Below are 17,262 nucleotides of genomic sequence, written 5' to 3'. Positions count from 1 at the left end.
GGGGCTTACTTCTGAGTAAACATGCTTAAGATTGTGCTGTAAATCCAGTTGCTGGGCAAATTTAGTTCTTGGTCCAAGAAGCAGAACGCTGAACTAGATGGCCCCTTGCTCTGATCCAGCCTGGTATTTCTTATGTTCTAAGCAAGTATAGGTAGCATTGGAAGTGGCTGCACAGTTGTCACAATCACCTTTTGCCATGACATCACTAGTCTGGAGTAAGTACACTTCCTTTCTCTTCTCAATCAATAAAAATATGGGCTGGATCTAGATTTAGTCAATCTTAGAGCAGACCCATTGAATTGAATGGGACTTAAATTAGTCACGAGTAACTTGAGTCCCATGGATTTCAGTGGGTCCACTCTAAGTATAACTAAATTTGGGAAGAATATGTAGTTATCCACTGAGTAAGTCTATCTATATTTCAGAGTGTCAAGTTTTCTCTCTCTCCTCTCTTTCTCTACATAGACATAGGTTAGACAGAATAGCTTTCTTCCGTCCTGTGCCCTCCAGATGGCCATGCTGGCTAGTTATTATGGGACTTGCAGTCCAACATATTTGAAAGGCACCAGGCTGGAGAAAGCTGAGATATGCACTTATGACACAGCTGTTTGGTTACAAACATCCAGCATACATCATAATTGCCACACTAGTTTAGTTTACCTTTTTATTAAAAGGTAAAATTATTAATTTTATTATTAAATTATTTATTATTAAAATTAAATTATTAATTTTTCTTATTAAAAGAAAAAGAAAAAAAACCCCAATTTACAATAAGCAGTTTACAGTATTAAGTTATAACAATACAAGAGGCCATATGAATAAAACGTCAAAATAAACATGTTAAAATCATTCAAAGGCGGTTTGTAAAATCGGGGCCTCAAAAGCTTACATTAGGTGAGCTTTTGTCAGTTCTTTCAACTGTTCCTGCTGCTGGACTGATCTTCTGCGCCTGCAACCACGTCCTGCAGCAAAGGAGAGTATTCGCCACAGGGTTGGAGGACTTGGATCACGAAAAGAGGGACCTGGAGCAGATCTTCAAGCAGGTGATGAAAGGCGGCTCCCACAGGACGGGACGTTAGGCCAGATCTACACCAAGCAGGTTACAACACTTTGAAAATGGTTCAGAAATGGTATATGGAGTATATGGTATATGGCCCCAACAGTTGTCAATGCTGTTATAAACTGTTTTAAAGCAGTAGTGTAGATCCTGCCATTAACAGTGTGTGTGTGTGTGTGTGTGTGTGAGAGAGAGAGAGAGAGAGAGAGAATGGATGAACAACCTGAACTAAAGTCAACCCCACTAAAGTCAAGAGTCAAATGGCTGAGCTATGCACAGTTGTGGCCCGGGCTTGAACAATTTAATGTAAACTGTCCCAATAGTGTGGAAAGGGAAGAATTAAAGTACCCTTCCCAACCTGAGGCCTGCCAGATAGGTTAGACTGCAACTCCAATCATTTCCAGGCACCAGATAATCCTCTCTACTCTTTTGTCTATTTTAAGCCTGCCAGGGCATAAATGGCTGCTTTCCTGTTTGCCCAGGATTAACACACACACACACACCCACACCCAATTCTTTATGGATGAGAAGAGCATTTCTACACACTCCTCCTTAGGAAGAACATCTTGGCTCTCGAGAATTCAGCATAAGACGACTTCTTTTTTGCCTTGGAAATGGACACGCTGCCCAACCCTATGAAGATTTAGGCATGGCACTGCGTTCAATAGGGATGATTTACTCCCATGCATGTGTGAATAGGATTGCAGACTTTTCTAGTCCCACCCCCTGCCCATCCTCACCCCGTTTCGGTTCTCTGCCGTGAAGTTATTTGGTGTCGTGTATTATTCGTTGCAGTGTTTACACAGTTCTCCGCCGTTGATCCACAAAACACATATGCTGCCTTGGGTTCCTTGGAGGAAAAAAGGAGGGATAGAAATGCAATAAATACATAAACAAACCGTAAAGCGCTTCAAACTACTGTCGATGACCTCTGTGTGTGTTGTGAGATGACATTTGATCACCTGTGGTTCAAACATCAACAGGTGAGTATCGGGTCTATTCTGAGAGATATAAATATACAACATATACATTGGCGCCTCGCACAAATTGTCATCGACATGAACAGGTACAAGGCATTTGGGCACGTAAATAATGATGGTTGTGTAGATGGGTGAGTTACTATCACGAAGTCAGTGACTGACAGGGCAATGAAAGAACCCCCCTTTCTCGTTTGAAGTGTGGGGCAATCAGAGATATCTGCCCGGAGTTATCTGCCTCGAAGGAGCCCCCGTCCCCGTCTCTTCAGGCACTCCCTCCCCCCAGGACCGGTGCTACCATAGAGGCCACTCAGGCGGCCGCCTAGCGCACCAAGCTAAGAGGGGTGCCGGGCACAGCGCAGCACTCATGCGCGTTGGCTGTCAGCTGGCCTGGCCAGACAATTCAGCTGGGCCTGGGCGGGCGAGATGGTGCCCCGTGCCTGCCCAGCCAGGGACGCTGGGGTGGGGCGGCTCCACGTTCAGACTTCCAGAACGCACGGGGGGGGGGGGGGAGAGAGAGAGAGAGAGAGAGAATGTATGGGTGCATGGGGTCTTTGAGTGAATGCATGTGTTCATGCGTGTGTTTGTTTGGAGTGAGCGATGCTGAGTGTGTGTGTGTGTGCGCACGCGTGTGAGTTGGGGGGATGATTTGGAGGTGATATTCCTCTTAAATAATGCATTTTAGACCCATAGACGTTCCTTTCCAATTTGTTTGCTAGAATTGGCATGACGTATTTCTTGCACTTTAAAATAAATTTAGCAGTTTCAAGTTTTGTGCTTCTTATTTTTTCCAGGAAACATATGTTCTTAAAAATCAAAGTTGGCGTTTTTGGTTTTTTTTTTAAAAAGTAGCTCACCTTGCCTAGGGCAATGCACCACCCCTGCCTCTCCCCCTTTCGCAGGGATACCAGGCGGCGACTCAATGGCCACGGCGCGTCCGTCTCGAGGGCGTTCCCAGTCCGATGCTGGGCGCATGGACTGGGAATTTGCCCCCTTCCTTGCCTTGGCCTTCCAGGGGCCCTGCTCCCTATTTACTCAGAAGTGAATCCCGCAGAGTTCAACGCGCTGAAGGTGCGACGGTCTTGGACTCCCGTTCCTAGAAACAATTCCCATTTCATTCAGTGGGACTTCGGGGTAGACAACAGGCATAGGATTCGCTCTGCAAAGTCTACGAGAAATGGGCACGGGCTGGCAGCCTTAGACGGTAACGTGGAGACAGCCGGCGGCTGGCTGTTTGGGGGTGGTTGGGGGGGGGACGGGACACGTCTCTTCCCGCCTTCTGGCTCTCCTGGAAGGAGAGGTTATTTCTCCTCCCAGCCGTCTCCAAAACAAGGGCGGCCTCAGGGGCACTCCAGAAGCGCCCCCCAAGGAGGAAGGAGCAGCCTGGCCCCGATCCCGCAGCGTCCCCTCTCGCGCTCCTCCTCCGCCCCCCCCTTCCCCAATGTCCTCTTGACAGACAACGCCGCGGGCTTTCCAAGCCGCCGCCGCCCGGGAAGCTGGATACGCCAATGGGAGGATGTTCGCAGACTGAGCGGGCCAGAGGGGAAACATGAGAAGGCGCGGCTATTCACGTTCCCGGGCCCGGCAGCTCCTGCCTGGGCAATAAAGGCGAGCGGCGGCCGCGGTCAGAGCTTGTGGTTCAAGAGCTGCCGGGGGCTGCGCTCGCGCGCTGAGAACGTGTGGAGGCAGCTGGGATGGGAGTGGAAGCAGCAGCAGCAGCAGCAGCAGCAGCAGCCGCCGCCGCCGCCGCCGAGCAAGCCAAGCCGGAGCCCAGCCGAACCGCGAGAGCCGCAGCTCGCCTCAGGTAGAGAGACCTCCTCTGGGATCTATAAATGTGCGTGCGTTTGGTATGCGTGGCCTCTCACCTCTCACCCCTTCCACGCACCCAGCCGCAGCAGCTCCGGATGTACAGAGTCGTGCTTCGGTGCTCCCCCCCCCAAGCCCACAAATACACCCTGCCTTGTGCTCGCCAACGCCCCCCGTTTCAGGTCGTTTAACGATCGTGCTGCCCCGCTCTTTCAGCGCGCCCCTGGCGAAGGCGGTTCCACCGCTCGCCTCACGCAGCTCTGCCCGGGCATGGCGTCGGGAGACCCGGGCTGGCGACGCGCAATAGAGACCTGGCAGCTCGGCGCGTGGTGCGTGTGAGTTTGTGTGCAGCGTGTGTGCGCGCGCGCACGTGCGTGCGTGCAAATCAGGACAGTGCCTGTGTGTCCCCTCAGCCTGGCACACTTTCTCTTCGTGTTCGGGCGTCTTCTTCTCCTTGTTCCCGTTTCTGAAGGGAACTTGTCTGGCTTTCAACGAATATCTGAATGGCCCTTGCGATGGCTTCATCGTTGAGAAGAGAACCGGCCACCTACAATTATTTGAGACAGAGAGAGAATTCGGGGATATGTTTCTAAGAGTCTTGGGTGTGTGTTTTCTGTTCGTGCCAACACGAGTGTTGCAAACGTTCTCGCGTTTCCATCCACTGAACGTGTGTGCCTGCTCGGTGCGCGTTCTCGCAAATACTGGGAATGGCATTAATTATTATTATTGTTGTATTTTATTATATGGTTGAATCTCTCCTTCAACTGCCTCTTGTCCCTTTTGTGAGCGCGATTGGCCTAACGTGGTGGGGGGGAGAGAAAGAGACAGAGGGAGGGAGGTCCGGGGCGGATCGAGGGAGCTTTCTGGGCGCCTGGGCGAAGGCAGCGCGCTTTGTTGCCCTCCGTGGGCGACCTCCGCAAGTCCAGCGGGAGGCGGCGCGCGGAAGGAAGGAGCGAGCGGCGGCGGTGGCGGCGTGAACGCGTCGCCTCCTGGTGTGCTTGAGCGGATGTGATCGGACTGTCAACGGCGCGCTCTCGGGTCCTTCGCATGCGGCGAGGGCTCGCTGCGGACGCCGGCCGGGCAGCCTGGCTTTCCTCCTTCAGGAGTTCGCGGGAATCTGGGTCACTCCCCCGCCCCAGTCCTCCTCCTCCTCCTCTTCCCAGAACCTCATCTAAAACACGCGTTCTAGACACCGATGTGCTGCGTGTGTGCATCACTCAACTAGGAATGCGAGACGTCTGTCGGAAGAGTTGTAGGTCAGAAGGCCCTCCCCCACCCCACCCCATCCCACCCCCGCGGGGTTCGGTTTCTGTATTTGGGGATTCTTGAAACAGGTCATTTAACGCAGTTTTAATTAACTGCTCTTTAACGACTACTCCTACTGTTATCCCCCCTTGCTCCCCGCCCCCTCTGAGTGGTAAAACCAGATGGATTTCTTCCCTCTGTGTAAGCATACTTGTGGCCAACGCGGGGAGTCTCTCTAATCCCGTTTAACAACTGTGGTATTTACCTCGGATTAATTTAAAAGCAGAAGTTGGATCTCCCGTATGCCTTCGCTGCCTACGCCGTAACGTGGGAAACCCCTTTCCCCCTTCTTCTCCCTTGTCTGCGGCGGTTACAAAACTAGCAAAGCGCGTGCAGTGTTCCACAGGGGGCGGGGAGGGGGGCGAGAGGAGGGCCCGAGGCCTTCCTTGCAAAACAAGGGGGTGGGGTGGCGTGGCGTGGCGTGGGGTGGGGGAGCGCGTCCTCTGAAACGTCTCCACGAAGAATCCTGTCAAAGGACGGTTTGGGCTCATGGATGAGACCCGCAGAGGGACAGGAAAAGGTGCGAGGAAAAAGCGGCGGCGGCATAAAGAGGCGCTTGTAGCGTGTCCGCGCCGCCTATCAATGTGCACACAAACGCGCACCGCCTGTCCCATTCCGCGAGGAGCGTCGCCCGGGCCGTCCTCGCTACGCAGGGGTCTTGGAAGCCGGCCCTGCGGCGGAACGAATCCGGCGGGGGCTCCCGCGCTCCTTCCAAGAGCGGCCCTGCTCGTTTTTCATGCGGACTCGTCAAACAGCGTCTCAGCTACATCCTCGCAAATATTGACAGTGGCCATCGCGGCTAATTCCTCGGGTTACTCGGACGTTTTTCGTTCGAGGCAAAGGGGGCCGCTACAGCAGCAGCAGCAGCAGCAGGCCGGCTAAGCTGCGGCACGCTTTCTGGGGGGCAGAGAGGGGGAGGGCTCAGGTCTTGTTTCTCAAGCCAGGATGAAAGCGAAAAATGCCCTCTCGGTTGTGGGGGAGGCGGGGAGCCGCTGGCTGAGCGGAGCCCGAGCTCCGAAGACCCCGGCCAAGGCACAAAAGCGACGCGCCGATGCCGGAGCTGGGAGGCGCTCAGCAAAGCCCTGGAGGAGATGGCATCCCCCGCCCATGGACGGCTACAATGCTGAGGTTTATAGGGAAGGAGAAAGAGGAGGGGAAATTTCCCAGCTCGAAAGGCGTCGGCGGGGATCGTGAGCAAAATATTTTTAAAAAAGAAAAAAGGGCAAGAAGTTTATTAGTTTTCCCGAATCCCGTCGGAGGAAGAGCTCACCACGAGAAAAACCCGTTTCTTCTCTTCCGCTGTCTTGTCTAAAAGCAGGCGAGAAGGGCAAATGGAGTGCGGTGCCCATCCTGGAAAGTTGCTTTTCCTGTCTTATTTAAGGTGCCCGATAACAATCCTGTCCCAGGCAAGTTTACTGGGAACTTGGCCCCACGATGGAGTTCAGTGGGGCTTACCCCCGGGGAAGTGTCTGTAGGATTGCAGCCTAAAGATCTTACCCACCCAGCCCCGCATGCACACGGGTGAAAGTGCGCCTCTTAGGAAGTGGACTCCAGTTCATGGAAGCTTGTGCCAGGACACACGGGTTAATGCGACAAGAAGACGCTGTAGTTTGGGGGACAAGAGTCACGCGGCAAGCCTCTGCGAACTGTTCAGATGATGGGTGTTGATTGGTACTTACTTACTGTCCGAGCACGTGCTTCCGGGCATCCCTGTGAGATTGGCCATTAGCCAGGTGAGACAGGTGAGAAACAGGCCCGCCCTGTTTTTCCTCCTGTACCATTCGCGAAGACGACGGCGAATTCTGGGCTTCGGGGCTTCAGAGGTCCGTGGGCGCCAGCAGGCCCGTTCCCTTTCGCCGTGTGCCGTGACCAGGGCCCCTCCGCCTTCCATTCCTGGTTCTAACAAGCAAATCCCTAAGCCTGCTTTTACGTTTGCTGAATGGGAGCTCCGCTCTTTGCTCTTTAAGATGTGAAAATACAACGAGCGTGACTTTGAACTGATGCAGAACAGCAAGAGGAGCGGAAGGGCTTCCGACCTTGGTTTTAGGGCTTGGAGCTGGCCTGGAGCCCAAATACCTCTCAGTTCGTTTGAAGCACCGAAGTGTCCGTCCCCCCTTTCGAATATCGTTATTTGTACTACGTGTGCATGGCTACTTCAGGTGGAGAGAACGCTGAAGAGAAACTTTAATCGCCCAGGGCGCCCCGTGTACCTTCGTCATGGGCCTTTACAGTCACGTTTAAAGAACTTTCACACAGGCGGGTTGAGATGCGTCTCTAAGCTTCTCTGGTGCTGTTTGTGCCAATCCTTAAAAATAGATATAACGTGGGGGAAAGGGGTATACATTCGCATTTAGCAGGGTGGGGGAGGTTAAGGAAAAGCCGATTTAAGCCTCAACTGAAACAAAAAAAACTTGGGACCCCAAAAGTTGGTAGGTGACCCCTCCCCCACCGCATCTCTCACGCCATCCATGCTTCGTCCCGCATTCTGTCCTGCTGCCAGAACGTAAAGGGCACCTGAGGCTTAAAACGGTTTCGCCCGATTGCTTTGTAATGCCCATGTAAAAGAAAATGCCCAACAACGAATGAACAAACGCTTTTCCCGGGTTCAATAGCGCATATACAAGGGCCACACGCATTCCCATCAAGAAAGGGGGTTGAAGCTCAAAAGAGTGCAAAAGATTAAAAAAAAATAAACTAAAAAGGCATGGTAGGCGTCGTGGGACACAATTCTGTCTAAACGAGTCTTTAAAATAAACTGAAACAAAGGTATTCCCCTCCCCCTTTCATTGCTGGAGGTGGGAAAACCTAGCATGGGGTTGCGGTCTTCAGATATCCTGAGCCCCCTGAACTATCTCTGGCCACAGCTAGACCTAAGGTTTATCCTGGCATCATCCAGGGTTCGCCCCTGCCAGAGCACTGGATCCCCTGTGTGTCACCTAGATGAACAGGTTTGACCCCTGGACGATCCAGGGATAAACCTTAGGTCTAGCTATGGCCTCTCTCGCTCAAGTTTTTGAGAGGTTCATCAACTTTCTCAAAAACCATCATTTTGGATTCCAAGGTTACCCATGACAGTTTATTTCTTCACGGGTGTTGAGGGGAGGAGAACGCACTTCGGAATACTTGCGGGTAATAGCATCCAGACGTTAGCAGCGCGACCCAATCTCTTCGTATCAGTTTAGCCACGACAGCAGGGAATGGAATTGTGGCGGCCTACGGCTCCATTCTCCATTCCGAGAAAGGGCTACGCTTCTTTTTGAAACATTCGTGGGCCGCTAACTAGTGTGTGTGTGTGTAGGTAAGTAGGCAGGTATAAATGTGCGGGAAAGGCGAAACATTTGAAGCAGCCATGTGGCGTGGGAAGAGAGGGACACTCACACCCCCTACCCCAGCGGTGGGGAAGGTGCAGCCATCCAGTGTTTGTCGCACTGCAATTCCCATCAGCCTTAGGCGGCATAGCTAAGGGCGAGGGGGTGCTGGAACCACCACAGCCCTGCTCTACACGGGCTAAAACAGCATCCCGACTCTTCAAGCGCACCACAATGGAAAGTCGAATCCAGGGGAGAGCCAGTGTGGCCTAGTGGTTGGAGTGTGGGACTTGGAACTCTGGAGGTCCGGTTTCTAGTCCCCACCCCACTTGGCCCTGACGATGCTTACTGGGTGGATCTGGGCTCTCGGCCTTACCTACCTCACGGGGATGTTGTGAGGATAAAATGGAGAGGAGGAGGGGGGGCATTTTAATCCGCCTTTGGTTCCTTGGCAAGAGGAAGGGCGGAAAGGCGTAACATGAATGTGGATCAATCGATCCATCCACTGAATTCCAAGAGGCCTGACGTTGGTGTAAATCCGGCTGGGCTCGGGGGGGGGGGGGGAAGGGGGCTCAGCCAAGTCGCGTTGGCGAGTTCACGCTGCCTACCCAGGGCTTACGCGAAGCGGGCGGGTTCAGTAGCCGCCGCCGCCACGGTCTCCGCGGGCCGCTCCGCCCGCCCGCCCGCCTGCCAAGTCCGCTCGCTGCCTGCCTGCCTGCCTGCCTCCCGCCGCGATGCGTCTGGCTGATCTGCCTCGAGTAACCTGATGCTTCTCCTTTGCAGCACCCGCCCGGTCCCCCGCACTTCGGAAGCGCCGCGCCGCTCTGCCCGCTGATCCGCCTCGCCCGAGCCCCGGCCGGGCTGCTGTCGCCTGAAGGAGCTCGTCCGCCCGCCCGCCCGCCCGCCCGCGCTCCCCCTCCGCCACCATGAACACCATCGTCTTCAATAAACTGAGCAGCCAAGTGCTCTTCGAAGAAAGCGCCGCCGAGCGGGACAGGAGCGGCAGCCGGCCGTACGGGGGGGTCCTGGACGTCTCCCCCCACCCGGAGGTGCTCATTCCGGACAGCCCCTCCATTAAGGACAACCTCAGCCTTCGGCACAGGAGGACCGGGTAGGAGCAGGCGGAGGGATGGAAGGATGGTGTTGGGGGTCGTGGGAATGCGGGGTGGGGGAGGGAGGAGGAGGAGGAGGAGAGAAGCAACAGGCATTTCCTATCACTGCGGTGCTGGAATGCTTGTCCTGATGGGAACCCAATTCACACGCCTTTGTCAAGGCTCAGTTTGTGAACAGCTTGGCTACTTTAGCTCTCCCGCCTGCCCCCCCCCCCCCGGCCCATGTTAATCGGAGGCAAATCTCGCTAAACTGAACTTGCTCCCAGTTATGCCTTAAGATCGTGGCCCTACAGCCCAAGCGGATATGCATGTTTACTCAGAGGTAAATCCCACTTGTGATTACTGAGACTAACTCCTTCACTGTGCAGAATTCTGCAGAAGATTGCTGTCGAGCAGTATATTATCATTGTTGCTCTCCAGATGTTTTGGCCTACAATTCCCATCAGCCCTAGCCAGTCTAGTCAATGTGGAGGTGTTATGGGAGTTGTAGGCTGAAATATCTGGTTGGCCACAGTTGCCCTCTCTATGATAATTGTATCACTTCTTCAAACGTATTGAGCTTGTTGCTGTATATGGATGGGCTGAGTGTCAGAGAGAATAAGGCGTCAGTCCTATACACACTGAGCTGGGAATAAACCCCTCTAAATATAATGGGACTGGGGGCTGTATAGGAGAGGGGCTATGAGTAATTCAAGGGTAAACATTAAATCTACCATACCCAATCCAAAGGTAAAGAAAGCATAGTGATAAACTTCAGGAAATACTACTTGATATTACATATGAGAAGCAGAACAAAAGATATGTAATAAACCACCAATAGACAGAAACAGTGAATTGACTAATACAGAATTCATTGGTTTAAATGGACATCCCAGCAGCTTTATTTATTTATTTATTACATTTTTATACCACCCAATAGCCGAAGCTCTCTGGGCAGTTCACAAACCACCCAGAGACAAGGAGATAATTGTTCTCTATAGTTCTTGGGTTATATATCCAATATTAGTCTAACTTGTGTCCCATTCATTTCAATGTGTCTACTCTAAGTAGGACAAAAATGTATTTCTAAAAAGGGTTGTTTGGTGTAAGCTGCATGTTTATTACAATTTCCTTTCTGCTGAAGAATGGGATATGGTTATTCTGTATTAATTGCTACAGCAGCCGTAGAGATTCAAAGTGCTTTGGATTTTTAAAAAACTAATCCATTATAGTACATATTGAATTATGTGCCCCAAATGATCAGTTGTCCTTTTTGTTCAGAAACAGTCAGAAAGCCAGGGGAAGGAGGATGCCTCATTGCCCACTCAACAATTCTAACAACAAAGAGTCTTGTGGCACCCTAAGGACTAACAATTTTATACTGGCATATGCTTTTGTGGACTGTAGTCCACTTTATCAGATGCATTGTGTTATTGAGAGTTTCAGGTATATATGCAGTACATGTGGTGGGGGAAGAATTGTAAACAGGTCGGAAGGAAATTAAGTGCAGAACGTACTGACAGTGACAATCACATTCTACACGTTCATTTGCAAGTTGGTTCCACTTTAACAAAGTGAGGCAGACTTAAGACTAACCATATATAAGAACAGGCTGCAAATATGTGGATAATTGGATAAATATTATATGGTAAAGAGATATCCAAAATGCAAAAGATTTGGGGAAAACATCAGCTCATACTTCTAGCAGCATTTCAGGTTGGTAAGATGGTGACTGTGTTCCATCAAGGTTTTATTACCAGCTGATTCAGGCAGAATTAGATTTCAAATAAAATATTAAAAAGCAAAAAGCCCAAGAGGCTAGAAAAAAGGTGAGAATTGGTGGTGGGGGGAATAAAACAAGTAGCAGATGTAGCTTAAGAGCAACACCTTCTGGAAAAATATTGGTATTACAGTCTCAATCCACAAAACCTCTCTTTATCCAAGTCAAAGTACCCACCTCTGTGCCCCATCTTAAAATGTAAGTGCTTGTGTGTGTGTTTTCTGCCCCAGGCACCAAAATGTCCTGTGCTGGTTCTGTGTAGTGAACAACTCCCCTCTCCTGCATGTGATTGAGTCGTATGTGTTTTTGTGCATGTGGTTGTTTCGGACACTATGGCTGCAATTCTGTGCAAATTTACCTCTGTATTAATCTCCCTGGATTCAATGGACCCCCTTCCACTGCACACAATTGGGCTTCATACTTATTAAACTGGATATTCCTGAAAAGCTAGGGCCTGCCTAAAAGGTGAGGCTAGGTTGTTAAAACCTTCCATTGGATGATCTTCTCTGAGGGTTCATCTACACCAAGCAGGATATTACACTATGAAAGCGATATATAAAAGGTAGAAGCCAGAGCAAGCAGGATACAGAGGTATGAGAGCAGTATATGGTATGTGTCAATGGGCCCCAACAGTTGTCAGTGCACTTCAATACCTCTATAAAGCAGTAGTGTGGCCTCTGCTTTTTATATACCACTTTCATAGTGGAATTTCCTGCTTGGTGTAGATGAGCCCTCAGTAAAGGAATGTACAAGCATTCTATCAGGGAACCCTTTTTGCCTTTGCCCAGTGAAGAGCTCCAGGTGCAACTTATTATCTGGTAATAGATATCTCATCGGCCATTACATGTGTCTAAAATACTAATTGCATATCATCGCTGGATTGTCCATCAAGGCCAAATTTTAATTCCATGTATGATTGGCCTGGTTTTGATGTGCAGATTCCTGACCTGTGTAGTGAGGTGGTGTTCTCATGGCAAGCAGACCATAAACAGATGTGAGCCTGAGAGCACTGGAGAAGAGGAAAGCAAAGGAATTGCTATAACATGCATAGGTGATCTGGTGACTTCCAGATGTTTAGGACTACAAAATTCATTAGCCCCAGTCAGTATGTCCAATGGTTGAGACTATGGGAGTCCAAAATATCAAGAAGCCACCAGATTGCTTAACCTCTCTGCTACAGCAGTTTGAATACTCATGTGTTCCGACCGTTCAATGCAAAACCAATGTGGACTTGGATCTTGCTATTCTGTTTTAAGAGACTTGTTCTGTCTGTTCTGATATTATTTGTACCTAGCCAATGGCAGGGGGAAATCTCTATAGGGATCATTTGTTGCAGAGTTTTCATCTGGAACTCTCTCTCTCCCTCTCTCTCTCTCTCTCTCTCTCTCTCTCTCTCTCTCTGTGTGTGTAATTTACAATCATGTTTAAACAATTCTTGTGATACAGAAGTTTCCCAAACTAGAGCTGGGTCAGACTAGCACTATAGAGGCTGCTTGAAGTTTTAGTTAATATTTGGGTGGATTGATTGCAGGATCTATGCCTCCTAATTAGCATATTTATTTTAAAATCTAGGTAATGCTCACAACTGATCCTGGCTGTCTTCACTGCAAAACTGCTTGGCCATTCTTGCAGGGGTGTTTGTGTTAAACAGCATGTGATGTAAAATGAACAGGATTTCACATTTGATGCACAGGATTTTAAATATGTGAATCTCAGCTGGCCTGGAGTGGGAATGTGACCCTTCTTCTGCTGCTTCAGCCCTGAGGAAAATTCCTCTTCTGAAGCTGGTGTTTGCATTGGGATCTGGTCCCCCACCGGTGCCAACCATCAGGGATATTTAGAGGCACCATTTGTGAACAATGTAAGCCCAGAGAGTGGTCTGCAAGCAGATGGTATGGCTCAACATTATATAACTGAACTGGTAAAGCTAAGATGATCTGACCCTGGGCAGTACATGGATAGGAAGCCAGCTTGGCAAGCCAGCTTAAGCTGTTTTGCGAGATCCTTCAAGCAACAGTGCTGAAAATATTGCAAATATGTCAACTTCCCTTACAGGGGTTAGCATCACTGGTGGTGTTTATTTCATTCAGTACATGTATAGCTTGGTTTTCTACCACGGTATTTAGTTTTGGGTTACATTAGCATAATTTATATGCTGCTTTTCCACATTGCACCATGATAGAGCAGTCTCCCATCCAGAATTGACCATACAGGGCCCTACTTAGCTACAGCAAAGTGGCAACATCACTTGCCTGCAGACCATGCTCTGGGACATATGCCTTGTTTCAACCACATCTGAAAATGGGCGGTGTGTGTGTAACTGCTTGCCAAGGCTGAAAACCCCCAATGAAGGGCTTGGGCTCTACAAGGGAGGACTCAATCCATCTCTCTGCTCCCTCTTCTCAAATAGATCCCTCTGCTTGGCATCATAACCAGCAATCTGGCTGTACTGCTGTGGGTCTGGACCTGTGTGTGCAGCAGCCTGCTGCTAAGTGTGCATCATGTCTGATTGATTCCCATGAATGTGAGGCTTTGTGTGTTCTGTTTTCTCCCCTCACCACTGGTACTATGTGCTTTCTTGTGCAAAGCTGCCATGAGTCCTAATGGGATTTACACATCTGTAGTCTTACACCACTGATGGTAATCCCTGTTCTGTTCACACACAAAAAAAAGAGAGAGAAAAAGGTGGTGTTAAAGGGACGGTGTGTGAGTTCATCAGCTGCGCTGGTCTCTTTTACACCAACTCCGGACCTACCTGAGTAGGGATTCCCCACCACCATCACTGCCCATGAAAGAATTGGAGAATTCCCCCATGTATCTGTAGGCCAGCCTGACATGTAAGAAGTGACTGAAGAGTTAAGTACCAAATGTTTTCTGTTAGCGAATGCTGTTTTACCTTCTTCCCCCTTCCAGTTTTTTTTTAAAAAAAACACCTGCTTCCAAGGTCAGGCAGTGTTTCCATGGGGTCTCTGTTTTTTATAAGAAGCTAAGAGACCGTGTGTAGACAGGCTCCAAAACTACATGACAGATCACATTATTGCAGCTAATGACATGGCAGGTTCTTTCCCTCGTGCTCCTGAGCAACGGCCTTCAGGTTTGCTTGCTGATTTGCTTGCTTCTTGCAGTGTTATTTCAATGACTGTGTAAATCAAGGGTAGGTCACTGCCATGGGCTACAACTCATATAGTCCCTGACCATTGGTCATGCTGGGTGCTGATGGCCGGTGTGGACAAAAACCAGGTCGCTCACCCCTGATAATATGTTTCTTGATGTTATTATTATTATTATTATTATTATTATTATTATTATTATTATTATTATTTATTTATTTATATAGCACCATCAGTGTACATGGTGCTGTACAGATAACACAGTAAATAGCAAGACCCTGCCGCATAGGCTTACAATCTAATAAGTTGTAGTAAACAATAAAGAGGGAAGGAGAATGCAAACAGGCACAGGGAAGTGTAAACAGGCACCGGGTAGGGTGAAGCTAACAGTATAGAGTCAGAACAAACTCAATATTTGAAGGCTATAGGGAAAAGAAAAGTTTTTAGCTGAGTTTTAAAAGCAGTGATGATTTTCAAAGCAGACTAGGGGCTCTTCTACACCAAACAGGATATTCCACTATGAAAGTGGTGTGAAAGCGGTATATAAAAGGCAGGATCTACACTACTGCTTTATAGTGGTACTGAAGTGCACTGACAGCTGTTGGGGCCCATGACACATCTACACCAAGCAGGATATAACACTATGAACGCGGTATGAAAGTGGTCTATGGTCTGTGTCAAAGGGCCCCAACAGCTGTCAGTGCACTTCAATACCACTATAAAGCAGTAGTGTGGCTCCTGCCTTTTATATACCGCTTTCATACCACTTTCATAGTGGAATATCCTGCTTGGTGTAGATGAGCCCTCCGAAAATGAAACTACCATGGTAGTGGGGCAAGCTTATTTGTGACCCACAAGCCTATTTTACTGCAAAAGGTAGAGAAGTGATTATACATAATTTGCACATTTAGACTCTCTGCTATGCTTATGATGGATGCACCATTTTCTACAATGGGCTTTTCCGCAATTCCTTTAGATCAGAGATGGGGAACCTCCAGCCTGTGGGCCAAATGTGGCCCACCATTTGTCCCCCCGGGCTTTAGGTGAGACTCCTCCTCCTCATTGAAGCCTCTCCCCCTCAGAAGGCTGTGGCACGACATGGTTGCTTCGCTCCTCCTTCTCTATAAAGGGTTGGTGAAGGAGAAGTGATGCTGCTGTGCACTTAGCTGGTCCTTTGAGGCATTGCAGAGTCTGCTCAACTCCTCCTGTGCCTGGGCAACATGAAGGAAGAACAAACAGTGCCTTGGTGGGCTTTGCTCCACCAGGCTTTCCCTAGCTGGGGAAAGCCCAGATGGAGCAAAGCTGGCTTCCTGACTGAGGCCATGCTTTGGCCAGGACCCAGTGATATCAGGGTCTGGGGTCATGGGGTGGGACCTTTGGCCCTGGATATCTCTGGCCTGGGGATGATGACAAGCCAGCCCCCAGCCCAAAATTGTTTTCCATCTCTCCTTTAGATCTTTGTATAAAGAACTATTGCCTTCATGCTCCAATCATGGGCCTCCCTTGGACATCTGTTGGCCATGGTGAGAAACGTCTGGACCAGAAGGACTTCTGGTCTGATTTAGCAAGACTCTTCTTTATGTTGCTTCTTACTGTTGCTGGTGACAGTGTATAGTAATAAGAATATATCAGAGCTGTAAGCATTAACGGGCGTATTAATCAACAAGGACTGAAATTCCACGCATACTTAGTTTGGAGTCAGACCCATTGAGCACAGTGGGGTTTATTTTTGAGTAAACATGCTAATCCAATGCAAATTAGTTGCTGAGACAAAGGCCAGATCTACACCAACCAGGATATTACACTTTGAAAGCAGTTTGAAAACTGAATATGGAGTGTGTCCTGGGCCCCAACAGTTGTCACTACTGTTATAAATCGTTTTAAAGCAGTAGTATAGACCCTGCCAAAGTTCCACTGAAAGCAATGGAACTTAAATTAGTCATAACTAACTTGTTCCCATTTTTTCCAAAAAGTCTCAACTAACTTCAGTTGGATTCAGAGTTTAATGATTTGATGGGTGGGGTTGAGAATTAAGGGCACTTTTGGTGCTTGTGTGTTTAGGTTGATGTTGTAGGCAATAAAAAAATGTGGCCTTTTAAAAACCAGTAATACCAAAACACTGAGTGGTTGCTTTTGTTCAATAGCATTTATTTCACCTTTCAATATCTCCAAAAGTATCAATAATGTTTTGGTCATGTACACACACACACACACATCTATATCTCTATATTTCTGATAGATTAGTTCAAAAGACAGATGAACAATCAATTAAACATTCTTAAATTGGTGGGTACTCAGAGCCAATAGCAACTCATGTTTACAGTTCATAGATCATAAAGTATTATGTATGTACACAGATTTGTATAATTGGTATTCCTCCTCGTAGGATATGTACTATTCATGTAAATATAATATATTTATTCTTATTTCTGTCTGCAGGGTCATACCTATAACTTCTCTGTGTGTGTATATATACATGTTTATAGATAGAGGAATTGTACTTTCAATGAAATAAAGGTGAGATAGAATCCAGTCTCTGAAACTTGAGGGAGTGAAGGGCAGAGGGAATAAATACATGATTTAAAGTACAACTTGAGTTCCTTATGTAAGTTTTGTGGGAGTCCCCCCACCCCCACCCCACCCCCCGTTACGCAATTGGTCTCGAGCACTTCAGTTTCATTGTGCAATTTATACATTGTACAATTCAGCCTTAATCTTGAGGGAAGGATGAATAGTAATGTATGGTTTTCTGCAGTGCAAGCTTCAGGGCTTGTATAGCATGAAAGAAACATCTTCTTTCCATATTGATATAGCGTGCGTCTACTTTT

At 48.8% G+C, this 17,262-nt stretch overlaps 1 protein-coding gene across 1 annotated transcript in view; it reads left to right on the top strand.

Annotated features, from left to right (window-relative positions):
* Window positions 1-9,379: 9,379 nt before the first annotated feature.
* The window catches only part of MKX (mohawk homeobox), a 67,447-nt gene continuing 59,564 nt past the window's right edge, over window positions 9,380-17,262 (top strand). The window contains exon 1 of the mRNA XM_063128340.1: window positions 9,380-9,564. Coding sequence (XP_062984410.1) covers window positions 9,380-9,564 — 185 coding nt within the window. The remainder of the gene's footprint in view (window positions 9,565-17,262) is intronic.

This window comes from Elgaria multicarinata, chromosome 1 (assembly GCF_023053635.1).
Source record: "Elgaria multicarinata webbii isolate HBS135686 ecotype San Diego chromosome 1, rElgMul1.1.pri, whole genome shotgun sequence".
NCBI classification, from domain to species: Eukaryota; Metazoa; Chordata; class Lepidosauria; order Squamata; family Anguidae; genus Elgaria; species Elgaria multicarinata.
This window is presented reverse-complemented; position numbering and strand designations above follow the sequence as displayed.